This window comes from Colobus angolensis, unplaced genomic scaffold (genome assembly GCF_000951035.1).
Source record: "Colobus angolensis palliatus isolate OR3802 unplaced genomic scaffold, Cang.pa_1.0 Scaffold16, whole genome shotgun sequence".
Taxonomy (NCBI): domain Eukaryota; kingdom Metazoa; phylum Chordata; class Mammalia; order Primates; family Cercopithecidae; genus Colobus; species Colobus angolensis.
In genome coordinates this window covers 237,391-252,585 of record NW_012114710.1, presented here as the reverse complement: position 1 = coordinate 252,585, position 15,195 = coordinate 237,391, and the positions used below count along the sequence as shown (strand labels likewise).

Here is a 15,195-nt window from a genome sequence, read left to right as displayed (position 1 = left end):
GTATAAGGCGATTTAGTTAAGTGCTAACATGGAGTGTAAAGAAAAGTGTAATTGATATTAATTATTTAAGAAAATCCATAATAGAATGTTAGAGCAGAAATGCAACCCCATTTTTAAATATAAAGAGAGATTTCAAGTACATTGTTCAAGGTCAAGCGTCTAAAGAGGAACAGTCAGGACCAGGTCCCAGGTCTGTTTACTCCCTTTATAAAAGAAACTTCTGAATAGACTGTAGTTTAAAGGAGCAAATGAATGTCTGGTGCAGAAAAAGTGAGTGTTAAAATGATGAATCAGAGCTGTATAGTTCTATTGTGAAATATAACTACTTGTTTGATGATTTATTCATTTATTCTATAAATATTAATAGATATTATGCTATTTGTTTAATATGCAAAGACAAACACATTCGTTGTAGAGAACATGCTTGGTGAATTTTATAAAAGTAAAATATTATTGCCATTAAGTGATGTAGTCTAGCAGGGTGACAGACACAAAAATGATAGCATACAATGTGCAATTGAAAAGGCAGGAAATAGTTCTGCCTGGTAGTCGGAGACTAGTGAGCTGGATCTTGCATCATGATTGTGATTTCTCCAAATGGAGAAAGGATTAAAGGGAACTTTCAACAGAGGGAACAGTATGAGCAAAATCAGACCAGTATAAAGAATGTCTATAACTTCACAGACTGTTAAACAGCCTGGTGGGGATATGATATAAAGGTAGGGAAACAACAAAGAATTATTGTGAAGACTAGAAAAGTATTAGTTTGTTTGTGCTGCTATAACAAAATACCTGAGACTGGATAATTTAAAAAGAACAGAAATTTGTTTTCTCACAGTTCTGGAGTCTGAGAAGTTTAAGATTAAGGCACCAGCATTAGGTGTCTGATGAGGTCTGCTTTCAGCCTCCAGGATGGCAACCCTGTGACTGCATCCTTTGGAGGGGATGAATGCTACATCCTCACACATGGAAGGGACAGGAGAGCAAGAGAATGTTTCCTTAACTTCTAGCCTTTTATAAAGGTGTTAATCCCATGCATGAGGGCAAAGCCCTCATGAATCACCTTCCAAAGGCCACACCTCTTAATACTGTTGCAGGGGATTAAATTTCAACATGGGCCAGGAGTGATGGCTCACACCTCTAATCCCAGCACTTTGGGAGGCTGAGGTGGGCAGATCCCCTGAGGTCAGGAGTTCGAGACCAGCCTGACCCACATGGTGAAACCCCGTCTCTACTAAAAATAGAAAAATTAGTTGGGTACAATGGTGCATGCCTGTAATCCCAGCTACTCAGGAGACTGAGAGAGGGGAATCACTTGAACCCATGAGGCAGAGATTGCAGTGAGCCGAGACTGTGCCATTGCACTCCAGCCTGGGTAACAGAGTGAGACTCAGTCTCAAGAACCAAAAAAAAAAAAAAAAAAAAGTTTCAACATGAATTTTGGAGGGGACACCATCTCAAACCATAGCAAAATTCATAACTATAATACTGAACAGTAAATAGTGGGGACAGATGTTTTAAGCCAAGGTGTCCTTTGATATGTGCTTAAGATAAATCTGGTGGCAATGTGGAAGATGAGTTGGAATGGGACCTCTGTTTAAGGCAGTGAGATGTGTGCAGAAAGGTGTCACATGAGTGATAATGAGGTTGTGAGCTAGGGAAATGATGGTAAGAGTGAAGAGGAGGGAAGTTAGTCAAGAAAGAATTTGAAGGCAGAATTACAGGCAGGGTTTGCCAAGTGTTCACCTGTTCTTCCTGAGGGAAAAAGAAGAATCCAAAGAAACCCCTCAGTCATTTCTAACTTACTGACTAGGGTGGGGAATAAAGGGAGAGCAAGTTTGGAAAGGAAGATTCTGAGTTTGGTGTTGGATATTTAGAATTTCAAGTACTTTGGGAAATCTGGGTGGACCATACATGAGATGCTAAACACAGCATAGTCATAGGCCTTGCTTATGATGTTAAGCACTACAACAATATATTTCACCATGGATCCCCAAGAAGCACTTAAAAGTAGTATATAAGTTGGAAATGTATTCAGATACATGGAAGAGATCATCTGACTTAGCAGCTAAAACAAAGAGTTTATTTTTCTCACATACAGGAAAGTTGGGGATGCTAGTGTTGGTTCAGCTGCTCAGTGATGGCAAGACCAGTTCTCTGGGACTCGCCATCATGGTTATAAATAGCTGATACAGCTCTAGAAACATGACCACTTTCTTCTCAGGTGCTACTGTTTGGGTCTGTTTGGGTAGAACTGGGTCACGAGGCCTCCTCTGACTGGAAGGTTGGCTGGAAGAGTGGGAAGAAAATTGTTGAATTCACTTAAATATGTACTTTCCCATCCTATTAGACATAATTCCTCTTTTTAAAAAAAAATAATTTGTAATGCCTCCTTTATTATCCTTAAATAAACATCATAGACAATCTGCTTATGTATATTTTTAAATAAATATATTATCCTAACTGTAATATAAAGGAACAATTAAAGGAAAGTAATTTATAATTATTTCAAAATGTGAATTCTAAGGCATGACTGCACTAGGAGACATAATGAAGAAGTCAGATTCTTGCATGGTGAATGTGACAGCAACATATGCAGATGACACAAGGGTATAGTAATGGTGTTTCCAGTACCACAGGCAGCATATTCATTTGTGTTTTACTGAAAAGATGACCAATTTTGGGTCAAGTTCGGCACAAAACACAGCATAGTCTTCTCTTGATATACAAGATAGTTGTTTCTTGAAAGAGTCAACTTGCATCAAAACTGTGCAACAACAATTGTGTATTCGTATACACAATAGAGTTATGTTCAAGGCCAAGGTAATAGGTTTTTCACATTTAGAAAGCTATTTGAAATGTGGAAGAGTTCGTAGTACACAGATTGTCCCCCACATAGCTGTATGTCTAGTGTCCCTGGCCTCTGCCAAGTAGTTACCAGTAGAATCCCCAATACCATGGTGACAAGTAAAAGTGCTCCCCCCACATATTCAAAATGGCCCCTAGGGGCAGTATCATCCATATTAAAAACAACTGGCTTAACTGGCTTAGATTAATGGGACTGGACACTTTGTACTCCAAACAAAGCGCAAGTTAGTTAGCAAGGAAAAGGGGGAATGGATATTGAATAGGGAATTAAGTTTCTACCAATAGTAGGAACTGGGTTTTCCTTGTGTTTGTATCTTTTCCTAAATTCTTGCAGAATTCCTTGCATATAGTGAGTTCTCAATAAGCTTTCTTGAATGACTGAATAAATAATTGGAATGTAAGCTATGGAAAATGGAAACTCAGTATTATGTGAGCTTTGAATTTAATAAAGGCAAAAATCTTCCTTAAGATACTTAAAGGGCTAACTACCATAAATCCAGGAATGTTATCAGAAGTTGGGAAGTGAACTTTGGTGGGCCAGTGTCTGTGCTAGGATTTAGCACTTCTGGACTTTCTGTCTGTTACACATTCTAGACTGAAGACTGAGGGTTAAGTTTATATCAGTGAATCCTGTTCAGGAACGGAGGGTTTAGGGGAAATATTTAAGTTTTCTTGTAAGTAGTATAGAAGAAAAAGTGACTGGCACGATAAAAGATCAATAAATCTCAGGCTTTCAATCTTACTCCCTCTGTCTTTTAGCACATTCTCTTTCCACTGTGTTCTTTTCCACTTCTGTTTGTCTATTCACTCTGGTATTTTTATCATAGTCTGAGACATTTTCAAATGAGAATTTTTAGGAGAAATATTTAGAAATAGAATCAAAGGGCTTTGTTTTGTTTCCTCAAAATATAAACCTATTATTAGAATATAATTCACAGTATGAGAAATGTAGATTTTGCTTGAGTTTGCTTCCAGATTTAAGTAGAAAAGAAAGAAAATGACATTATAAAGAATTTTATCTCTTTTTTGTGAAAAAGATAATCTGTAACTATGGACTGTGAAGACAATATATGAAAAGCAAATCTTTTTCAAACAGTGCTCCAAAGTTGCATTTGAATATATAACTTCTGAATTCAAAAGCATGATACAGCGTGGGTTTTTTAAAAGAGTAGTTTAACATTTTGAAGGGTATAACATTTGGTAGTTCCATACTTTGAATTCAAGTGAAGGAACAATAACTTTAACCTTTTGTTTATAAGAATAAGGAACACTAAAAAATGTTGTGTAGTTTAAGTTTAGACATTTCAAGTAGTCCTGTAATTTCTTGAGAGAGCAGTAGAGGTTTTTTTCAATTAGTTTATTAGTATTTTAAGGATTTTAAATGGAAGAAAATCTTGAGTGTCTTTGTAAATGAATTGCATCTTTTATAGGCACAGATGACTTTCACGGCATTATTTTCATCCCCATGGCAACTTTACAGTATGTGGCCTATGGAGAAAATGACAAATAGGTAGATGATGAGTTGGGGAAAATGGTGGAAGGCACAGCAGCAATAGGAAGGAAGTAATCCCCAAGGTTTGCTTGAAAACATCTACTTTGGTTTTTTATTTTTTTTGAGACAGAGTCTCGCTCTGTCGCCCAGGCTAGTGTGCAGTGACGCGATCTCGGCTCACTGCAAGCTCTGCCTCCCGGGTTCATGCTATTCTCCTGCCTCAGTCTCCCAAGTAGCTGGGACTACAGGCACCCGCCACCATTCCTCTGATCTTCACTACCTGCTGTCTCTTTAGCATAGATAATTCATCCATTGCAACATCAAGACAAGGACAACGTATGAAGTTCCTCAAAATTTCCAAATAAGCCATTATTACCTATATGGTTATTCCCTAAAAGTTTCACGCTGAAGTAAACAAGTGTTTTTTGTCATTTTGTGCCAACAAACTAATGGCCCTTGATCATCATCCTTTGAACTGACTCCAGATCTAGAATGAATTTTCCGATGTATAGTGACCCTAAGTCTGTGTCTTAGGAAAGAACTTTTTTTTTTTTTTTTTTCCTGGGCTCACTGCAAGCCCTGCCTCCCAGGTTCACGCCATTCTCCTGTCTCAGCCTTCCGAGTAGCTGGGACTACAGGTTTCCACCACCACACCTGGCTAATTTTTTGTACTTTTAGTAGAGATGGGGTTTCACCGTGTTAGTCTTGATCTCCTGACTTCGTGATCCGCCCACCTCAGCCTCCCAAAGTGCTGGGATTACAGGCGTGAGCCACCAGCCTGGCCAGGAAATAACTTTTTAAGGTTGCCCTAGAATACCGATCATGATTAAGTTTTATTCTGTCTATATATTTCATTATTTTAATTTTATAATACATTTCTGTTTCTTGCTTAGAATTTATAAATTATGTATCAGATTGTGATTTCTGTGTTTTAAAAATACCTATTATATCTTATAGTGATTTTCTTAAGTGGAATGTGATATATCAATATTTTGTTCCATTTTTGTGACTTCTCCAAATATAGATCACTAGTAATATTATTTTCTACTGTTTATTAATGGAAAACTACCTTAGTTGGGCTAATGTAACTATCTAAAGACAATAATAATAAAATTCGATAGTGCTGTTAGAGAGATATATAATTATGCATTCCAGCTAGGGATTACATCAATGATTTTTAGATTATGTTCCAGGGAAAACCAGGTTTTGAGTCAACTAACACCCATTTATTGTTCACTTATGTTGAGGGTTCTAGGTGATTTCTCATGTAGCTCATTGTTTTGTGCCTTCAATCTTAGTAAATCTTCCAAAGTGCTGCTGATATACTCAGGAAAAACTAATTTTTTTAAAAGATTATCTTTTAAATTAACCTACTTTTAAAAATAAGCATTATTATGTTTGTGGAATTTGAAAATACAGTCTAGTTAAGGTATTTAGAATAACTCAGTTTCTGTTTTAAAGTGATTATATCATTTTAGTGTCAAAATTAATTTAATTGACCATATAAGGAGACATTAAGTATTATTATAAAAATGGCATGTTATGGCCAAGTGTGGTGGCTCACGCTTGTAATCCCAGTACTTTGGGAGGCCGAGGTGGGCGGATCAACAGGTCAGGAGATCAAGATCAGCCTGGTCAATATGGTGAAACCCCGTCTCTCCTAAAAATACAAAAATTAGCTGGGCATGGTGGCAGGCGCCTGTAATCTCAGCTTCTCGGGAGGCTGAGGCAGGAGAATCGCTTGAAATCAGAAGGCGGAGATTGCAGTAAGCCGAGATTGCGCCACTGCACTCCAGCCTGGACAACAAGAGTGAAAGTCCATCTCCAAAACTTAAACCAAAAACAAACAAAAAAAAAGCATGTTATTTATTAATACAAGTGACATACATACAAAAGGATATCTGACTTAGGCAATGTTATTTTCTGGACGTATTTTTTAACTAGACTATGACCTAAGTTCCGGCAGTCCCTCTAGAAAGAGTACCATTTCCTCTTCTCTGCTTGCTGAGCCATTTCCTAAGACTGTCTTCATATGTTATGTCTTCTCTAGAGCTTTTCAGCATTCCTTTTGTTCTTCTTTTTGCTCTCATGGTACTCTATGCATGAGAATGTTTGAATATATAGATATTATTTTAGTTATTTGCCCCTCAAACTGCATTTGGGTTTTCCTCATTGATTTTCTATTTCATGTAAATGTGTACGGTTTCCTATAAAAAAACACAATTTGTAATCCTTCAGGAAGTCTGTGTCAGTCAGTCAAATTACCTGGTTGATTATACTTTCTGGTTTATCTGCTGCCTGGGAATCAAAACACAGGTCTTGATTAACTTTCTACAAAGTAAGGATATGGACTAGGGATCACTAAGCTCTCCTATATATCTCTACAATGGTGTCGTTATATGATTCTAATCCATCACTAGAAATGTATTGTGAAATAGTTAATTAATGTTTGCAGAATGCTTAGAGAACTTTTAATGAGAAGTAGATATTTGTGGTTAGTGCTAATGAATAGATGTCTTATGAACCTTTTTTTTTGCACCAACACCACATTGGAAAAATGTACTTTCAAGAATAAATTGCAATCTGGTGAAATTTTGTTATTACCTAACAAAATGTAGCTTTTAAAAACAAGTATCAGTATAGTGGCTTTAGTGGCTTTAGAAACCAGGACCCTATGCAGGTAAATAGTTGTAATAAAAAGGGAAGCAACAGCAGTGTATAGTTTTCATAATTTTTCAAAACATTTTAAATATGATAGCAACTTTTTACTCTTACAGCTTAGTTTTGAAGGAGGCAAGGCCAGTACTTTTATAGTCTAGGGAAGCTAAGACCTAGAGAGATTAAAGGCTCATTTATTTCTTAAATAAAAATGTATTGAGTGCCTATATTTGAGTATAACAATTAAAGGTGCAGTGGTGAATAATTTACCCTACTTGACTTTGATAGTAAGGGAGACAGGTTTATAAACAAACATATTAGCTGATAACATAGTTAATTATGGTAGAAACACAGAAGATGATGCAAATAACTCTGGGGTGTTGTTTAGTGAGCCTTTACAGAAGACGTAGTTTTTAAAGCATTTTCATTAAAGAGTAAGTGTAGGCACTGGCCAGATGAAGGGGAGGAGGTGAGGAGAAGGGTCTTTCAATAAAAGAGAATGAACATATGTAAAGACCCAGAGTTACGAAAGAGCCTGTGCATTTGAAGAACAGCGTGAAGTTCAATGCAGCTAGAGCATTATTGTCCGACATAAATATGAACACAAATGTGCAATTTAAATTTTTCTAATAGCCATACTACAGAGTAAAAAGAGACAGGTAAAATCAATAATAACACATTTTATTTAACCCAATGTATCTGAAATATTTATATTTTTTTCAACTTAAGTCATTAAAATCAAATCAGGTGAATATGTAACACTTGCAAAACATTTCAGTTTGTCTTCCTTCCTTTCTTTTCTTTTCTTTTCTTTTTTTTTTTAGGGACTGGATCTCGCTATATTGCCGAGACTGGTCTTCCTGCCTCAGTCTCCCAAAGTGCTGGGATTACAGGCATGAGCCACTGCCCTTAGCCTAAGACATCTCAGTTTGGACTAAACACATTTCAAGGGCTCAATATATAGAAACTTAGCAATGCATGTGTATGTATGTGTGTGTCAGAGAGAGAAAGAGAATGAGAATGAAAATCTGGGTGCTCTAGAGGAGGAGGAGGATAGGTAAGGTTGAAGTAGTTGTTGGAGTCATATTTTTAAAGGCTTTGCATGCTGGCTTATTTTAGAATTTTTTCTTAAAATTTAGTAGTGAAGGAACAGTTTTGAAAATTTTGAATTTGTTATAGACTAATGCTTTTGCAAAATAACAATAAATTAGAAAAGTGAAAGTAAAAAGACATACAAAGAGAGGCATCATTTTTAAATAATTAAATTTGACAGATGTTGTCTTAATCTAGTTTGTGCTGCTATAACGGAATACCACAGACCAGATAGTTTATAACTAACAAAAATTAATTGGTTTACAATTCTAGAGCCTAAAAAGTCCAAAATTGAGGGGCCACATCTGGTGAGGGCCTTTTAGCTGCATCAAAACTTTGCAAAAGGCATCACATGGTGGAAGGACAAGAGAGGGAGAGAGAAAAAGCAAGAGGGGGTAAACTCACTCCCATGATGAAGAACCCATTGCCTCAATAAAGGCATTTGTCCTTTCGTGAGGGCAAAACCATCATGATTTAAACACATCTTAAAGGTCCCACCTTCCAAGACCATTACGAAGGCAATTAAATTTCCACATGAATTTAAAGGGACATAGTATTCCTCCCATCACGTTTTTCTTACATACAAAGCACACTTACTTCATCCCAATAGCTCCAAATTCTTAACTCCTTCCAGCACCAACTCAAAAGTCCAAAGTCTTATCTAAATTAGATATAGGTGAGACATAACACAATCCATTCTGAGGCAAATTCCCCTCTAGCTGTGAGCCTGTGAAATTATACAAGCTATCTATTTCCACAATACAATGGTGGGACAGGTATAGGATAGACATTCCCATTCCAAAATAGATAAATAGGCAAGGAAGGGGTAGCTGGTTCCAAGTAAGTCCAAAACCCAGTGGGGACAACAACAGTAAATCTTAAGGCTCAGAAATAATTTTCTTTGACTCCATGCTGCCCTGCTTCCTGGACACACTGGGGCAGGGGTTGAGCCCCGAAGGACTTGAAGAGCCCTGCACCTAAGGCTTTGCTGGATGGTTGGAGTCTTATGCTTACAGCTCTCCTGGGCTGGCTTTGCGTGCTAGTGTCTATAGTTCAGGAGTCTCAGGTGTGGTTTTGCCCCTGCAGCTTCACTAGACATTGCTTTAGTGGGGACTGTTTGTGGCAGCTCTGCTCCTGCAGCAGTTTTCTACCTGGATCCCCAGGCTGTCTGATACATTCTTTAAAATCTAGGTGAAGGTAGCTATGCCTCCACAGCTTGTGAACTCTGTGTGCCTGCAGAATTGGCACCGTGTGGATACCACCAAGACTTACTGCTTGTGCACTCTGGAGCAGAGGCCTTAGCTGCACATGTGCCTGCTCAAGTCATGGCTGTAGCAGTTTAAGGGCACTGCACCAGAATGTGGGAAACAGACATTTGAGGAGGTGAGGTGCAGGGCAGTGAATTCTGAGGTCCCTTGGGTTCCTCTTCAGAAACTTTGCCCTCAAGATTTTAGCTTGTCTCAGAGATCCCTAAAGTGCCTTTGGGGTCATTTTCTCATTGTCTTGATGAATAACACCTGGCTCTTTTCTATCCATACAAACCTTTTTAGCAAGTAGTTATTTGGCCACACCCTTTGTTTGCATGCCTAAGCACATATTTTTATTCTTTACATGGCCAGGCTCTGAATTTTCACAATTTTTATGTTCTGTCTCCCCTTAAATTATAAGTACTGTCTTTAAATTATTTCTTTCCTCTCACATTCTATTATATACATTTAAAAGAAGCCACACAGCTCCTTCAGTATTTTGCTTAGAAATTTCTGGCCGGCGTGGTGGCTCACGCTTTACATCCCAGCACTTTGGGAGGCCGAGGTGAGCGGATCACAACATCAGGAGATCAAGACCATCCTGGCTAACACGGTGAAACCCCGTCTCTACGAAAAATACAAAAAATTAGCCAGGTGTGGTGGTGGGCGCCTGTGGTCCCAGCTCCTCAGGAGGCTGAGGCAGGAGAATGTTGTGAACCCGGGAGGTGGAGTTTACAGTGAGCCCGGACTGTGCCACTGCACTTCAGCCTGGGAGACAGAGTGAGACTCCATCTCAAAACAAAACAAAACAAAACAAAAAGGAAATTTCTTCCATCAGATATTCTAGTTTGTCACTCTTAAATTCTGCCTTCTGTTAAAGCCCTCAGGCATGGACACACTTCAGCCAAGTTCTTTGCCACTTAATAACAAGGATGGCCTTTACTACAGTTTCCAGTACATTGTTCTTCATTTCCGTCTGAGACTTGGTCAGAATTGCCTGTACTGTCCATATTTCTGTCAGCATTCTGGTCATGAATCTCTAAGAAGAATCACTCAAGTAATCTCTAAGAAGTTCCAGACTTTCTCTCTTGCTCATCTCTTCTTCTGAGCCCTTCCCAAAATTGCCCTTAATTCTCTATTCGTTGTAATCTAGGCTTTTTCTAGGTTGCTCTTCCAAATTCTTCCGGCCTCGCCCCATTATGCAATTTCAAAGCCGCTTTCACATTTTTCAGGTATTTGTTATAACAACTCACCTCTCTGGTACCAATTTTTGTCTTAGTTTTGTGTGTGTGTGTGTGTGTGTGTGTGCGCACTGCTTTAACAGAATACCACAGACAGAGTAATTTACAAAGAATGAAAATTTACTGGCTTGAGGGTTTTCTTGCCACATCATAACATGGCAGAAAGCATCGCACAGAAGGAGGGCAAAGAGGGGATAAGAGAGATCAAAGGAGGCACAAACCCCCTCCCGCAATAACATTAGTTTATTCATGAAGGTGAAGCCCTTGTGTCCTGAATACCTTTTGAAAGTCCAACCTTATAATACTATCACAAGCGCAATTACATTTCAACATGAGTTTTGAAGGGGACAGATGTTCAAACAGTAGCAGACATACAATTTATATAAAAGTGTCTAAACCAGTGCTATCCAATAGAACTTTCTGTCATGATAGGAATGTTCTCTCTATGCTGCTTAATATAATAGCCACTAGCCACAGGTAGCTATTGAGTACTTGAAATGTGGCTAGTGTGACTGAGAAAATGAATCCTTAGTTTAATTTAATTTTAGTTAATTTAAATTGAAGTGACCATACGAGACAATTGATTACTATATTGGACAGCATTGAATACATTTACTCTTAATCTCTGTATTTACCTATTGTGCATTAGTGAAAAACACTTTGTGCACTGGCATGGCCCACAAACCATGCTTTGAGTAGCACTATTTAAAGCATGGACTCTCGCGCTAGAAAGCCTTTGTATGTCTTTGGCAAACTGCTTAATCTCTTGGTGCCCCAGTTTCCTCATTTGTAAAATAAAGATAATAATAAACTACCTAATAGAGTTGTTGTGAGGATTAAATGCATTAATGAATGTAGCATACTTAGCCCAAGGTCTGACACACAGCATGCACTACATAAATGCTTCCTGTTATTGTTATTATGATTATTATTTTTATTATGTAGGTGGCGGATATCAAACAGTTAAGTGGTAACAAAGCCCAGTCTTTTTATTAATTCTCTGCTTTTTGCAGTAGCTTAGACTTTTTCCTTTTAAAAACATACCACAGTTTGTGGCATCTAGTGGCTTCCAATAAATATCTTTTGAACATAAGTACGAAGTACTTTTCAAGCACAGATGAAGAAGCAATTATTTTTCTGAAGGGAGGATTGGTAAAAATAATATTGAAAACAGATGACAGTGGAGAGGGCCTCAGTGGATGAGTCTGACAGGCAAAGAGGACAGAACGCACCTGGCAGAGGGAGCAAGGATACCCATTTGGATTATACTCTATTTAGGAGACTATACAGCAGGTAACACTGCCTTAGCCCTATCACTGCTACCACTACTTCTTTCTCTTCTTCCCAGCTCTTTTCTTGATTTATCCTTTTAGCATATTTTAAACAGGATTAATAGGTAACATGTGATTCTACAGTTTTAAGAGAGGTCAATCGTTGCCTCTTTACTTGTTCATTCCTCGAAGTAACAGTGCCCGAATTTCATGGTGCATGTTGGGCAGTGGTTGGGAAGGGAAGGGGAATGCTGCTTGAAAAGCAATCCCTGGATTATGGGCAGGTAGCTGTGAGATTCTTTTCCCTTAAAACATAATGTTTCTTATTTATGTAGATTACCTTAACAAGAAAACCAACTGGAAAAGAATGAAATTCCTTATCTTCGCATTTTTTGGTGGTGCTCACCTTTTATCCCTATGCTCTGGGAAAGCTATATACAAGAATGGCATCTCTAAGAGGACTTTTCAAGAAATAAAAGAAGAAATAGCCAGCTATGGAGATGTTGCTAAAGCAATTATCAACCTAGCTGTTTATGGTAAAGCCCAGAACAGATCCTATGAGCGACTGGCACTTCTGGTTGATACTGTTGGACCCAGACTGAGTGGCTCCAAGAACCTAGAAAAAGCCATCCAAATTATGTACCAAAACCTGCAGCAAGATGGGCTGGAGAATGTTCACCTGGAGCCAGTGAGAATACCCCACTGGGAGAGGGGAGAAGAATCGGCTGTGATGCTGGAGCCAAGAATTCATAAGATAGCCATTCTGGGTCTTGGCAGCAGCATTGGGACTCCTCCAGAAGGTATTGTTTATCTTTTCAGTTTGATTTGCATTTTATAAAACTAATGTCCCTTGGTGTAATTGAGTACAATATGCATGATTCATATTATAATTTGGATAATTTCCTATTCCATTGGCTTAATGAGTTCTCTACCCCTTTTCGTCCTTCCATTTTTTTTTACTTCTGTTTCTTTTGTGAAAGAGAACTGATCATGTTGGATGGCTTTTTAAATGTAGAATCTGTAGCTACTGGTCTATGATACTTACCAGCCCTATCACTTTGTAATTGCTATCTAGTTAAACATTAGCATCATTCTATGGATAATTGAAATATACATAAACAGGATACAAAAACTATGACTTCTTCCAAGTGACCTCGGTGTGAATTATTTTTTAGAGTTAATGAAATAGAGAATAGAACGTTGCACTCTGAATTGATTTAATTATTCTTATAGAACTGAGGTTTCTACTTCAAGGAATTATCCAAGGTTGAGTTTTACCTTTACTTATAAGCACCCTGGATCAGCTTTATCAGATAATATACAGTAAATGCCCAGATCGGAGATATATAGCCAGTCATCAGGGAGCTATCAGTTAGCCTTGAATATATCCATGGGCTAATTTCCAGTGGCAGAAGAATGAGTTTCTATTCTTTTGACTTTTTTGGATGCCAAGAGAAAGGCCCAGTGAAGAAGTACATTGTCAGTTTAAAACATTATTTATCGAGATATAATTCACATGCTATGATGTTCACCCATTTAGAATGTACAAGCGATTTTTAGTATATTCACAGAGTTGTACAGGCACCACAATCTAATTGTAGAACATTTTCATCACCACAAAAAGAAACTCTGTGACTATTAGCTGTCATTCTCCAGTCTACCTATATCCCAGCCCTAGGAAACCACTAATCTGCTTTCTGTCTTTATGGATTTGCTTATTCTGGGCGTTTTATGTGAATGGAATAATACATTATGTGATCTTTCGTGAATGCTTTTTTTCATGTAGCATACTGTTTTCCAGGTTCATATGTTGTCACATGTTTCAGTATTTCATTCTTTTTATTGCTCAGTAATATTCCATTTTATGAATGTATCACATTTTTATTTGTCCATGCATCAGTTGATGGACATTGAGATTATTTTCACCTTTTAGATATTATGAATAGAGCTGCTGTGAACATTCATGCACAAGTTTTCTATGTGAACATTTGTTTTCATTTCTTTTGGGTATACAGCAAGAAGTAGAATTGTTGGGTCATATACCAGCTCTGTGTTTAACTTTATGAGATATTGCCAAACTGTTTTCTGAAGTGGCTGCACAGTTTTTTGTACCCACTGACAATGTATTAATTTTTCCATACGCTTGCCAACACTTGTTATTATCTGACTTCTTGGTTATAGCTATTCTAGTGGGTGTGGAGTGGTAGCTCATTGTGGTTTTGATTTGCATTTCCCTAATGACAAGTGATGTTGAGCATCCTTCCATGTTCTCACTCGCCCATTTGTTTATCTTCTTTGGAGAAATGTGTATCCAAATTCATTGCCCAGGTTTTAATTCGACGATGAGATTTTTATTATAGAGTTTTAAAAGCTTTTTTATGTATTGTGTATACAACTCCCTTTTCATATATTTGATTTACTAATGTTTTCTCCATTCTGAGGATTGTCTTTTTTTTTTCTTGATGGTAATATTCGCTACAGAAATATTTAATTTTTGATTTAGTCCAGCTAATTTATTTCTTTGTTGTCTGTGCTTTTGGTGTCATATCAAACCATTGCCTATACCATAGTCACAAACATTTACTACTACTATTGTAATGTATTTAGGTCTGTATATCTTTACTCTTATCTCATATTTTCTTCTAAGAATTTTATGGCTGCCATCCTTACATTTATATCTGTGAATTAATTGCATTAATTTTTGTATATGGTAAAAGATAAGGCTTCAGCTTTCTTCTTTTGAATGTGGTCATTTAGTTGTCTCAACTTCATTTGTTGAAAAGGCTATTCTTTCTCCTTTAATTCAGTGCATTACATTAATTTATTTTCAGATGTTAAAAAACCTTGCATTACTGGCATAAACCCCACTTGATTATAATACATAATCTTTTTTATATGGTGCTGAATTCAGTTTGGTAGTATTTTGCTTAATATTACATTTATATCCATAGGGATATTGGATTGTAGTTTCATTTTCTTGTAATGTCTTTTTTGTGTGTGTGTGTGTCAGAGTAAGACTGACTTCATGAAATCAGTGGCAAAGTGTCACCTCATCTTCCATCCTTTGGAAGAGATTACAAATGACTGCTATTAATTCTTTAAATTTCTGGTAGAATTCAGTGAGGCAATCTCATTCAGGGTTTTCTTTGTGAGAAGACTTTTAATTATTAATTCAATTTGTTTACTTGTCTAATCAGATTTTCAATTTCTTCTTGAGTCAGTTTTAGTAGCTCATGCCTTTAGAGAAATGTATGTGTTTTATCTGAGTCATGTAATTTGTTGGTGTACAGTTATTTATAGTATCTTATTATAATTTTTTATGTTTG

General features: G+C 37.3%; 1 protein-coding gene across 2 annotated transcripts in view; it reads left to right on the top strand.

The window, feature by feature from the left end:
• CPQ (carboxypeptidase Q) overlaps positions 1-15,195 on the top strand; it is a 333,027-nt gene that overhangs the window by 135,082 nt on the left and 182,750 nt on the right. Inside the window, exons 2-3 of one of the 2 annotated variants that reach the window (XM_011936993.1) lie at positions 6,736-6,739; positions 12,210-12,669. In XM_011936993.1, the coding sequence (XP_011792383.1) occupies positions 12,237-12,669 (433 nt within the window). In that variant the 5' untranslated portion in view covers positions 6,736-6,739; positions 12,210-12,236. Of the gene's footprint in view, positions 1-6,735; positions 6,740-12,204; positions 12,670-15,195 lie in introns of both variants that reach the window. The other variant, XM_011936992.1, reaches the window with a different exon arrangement.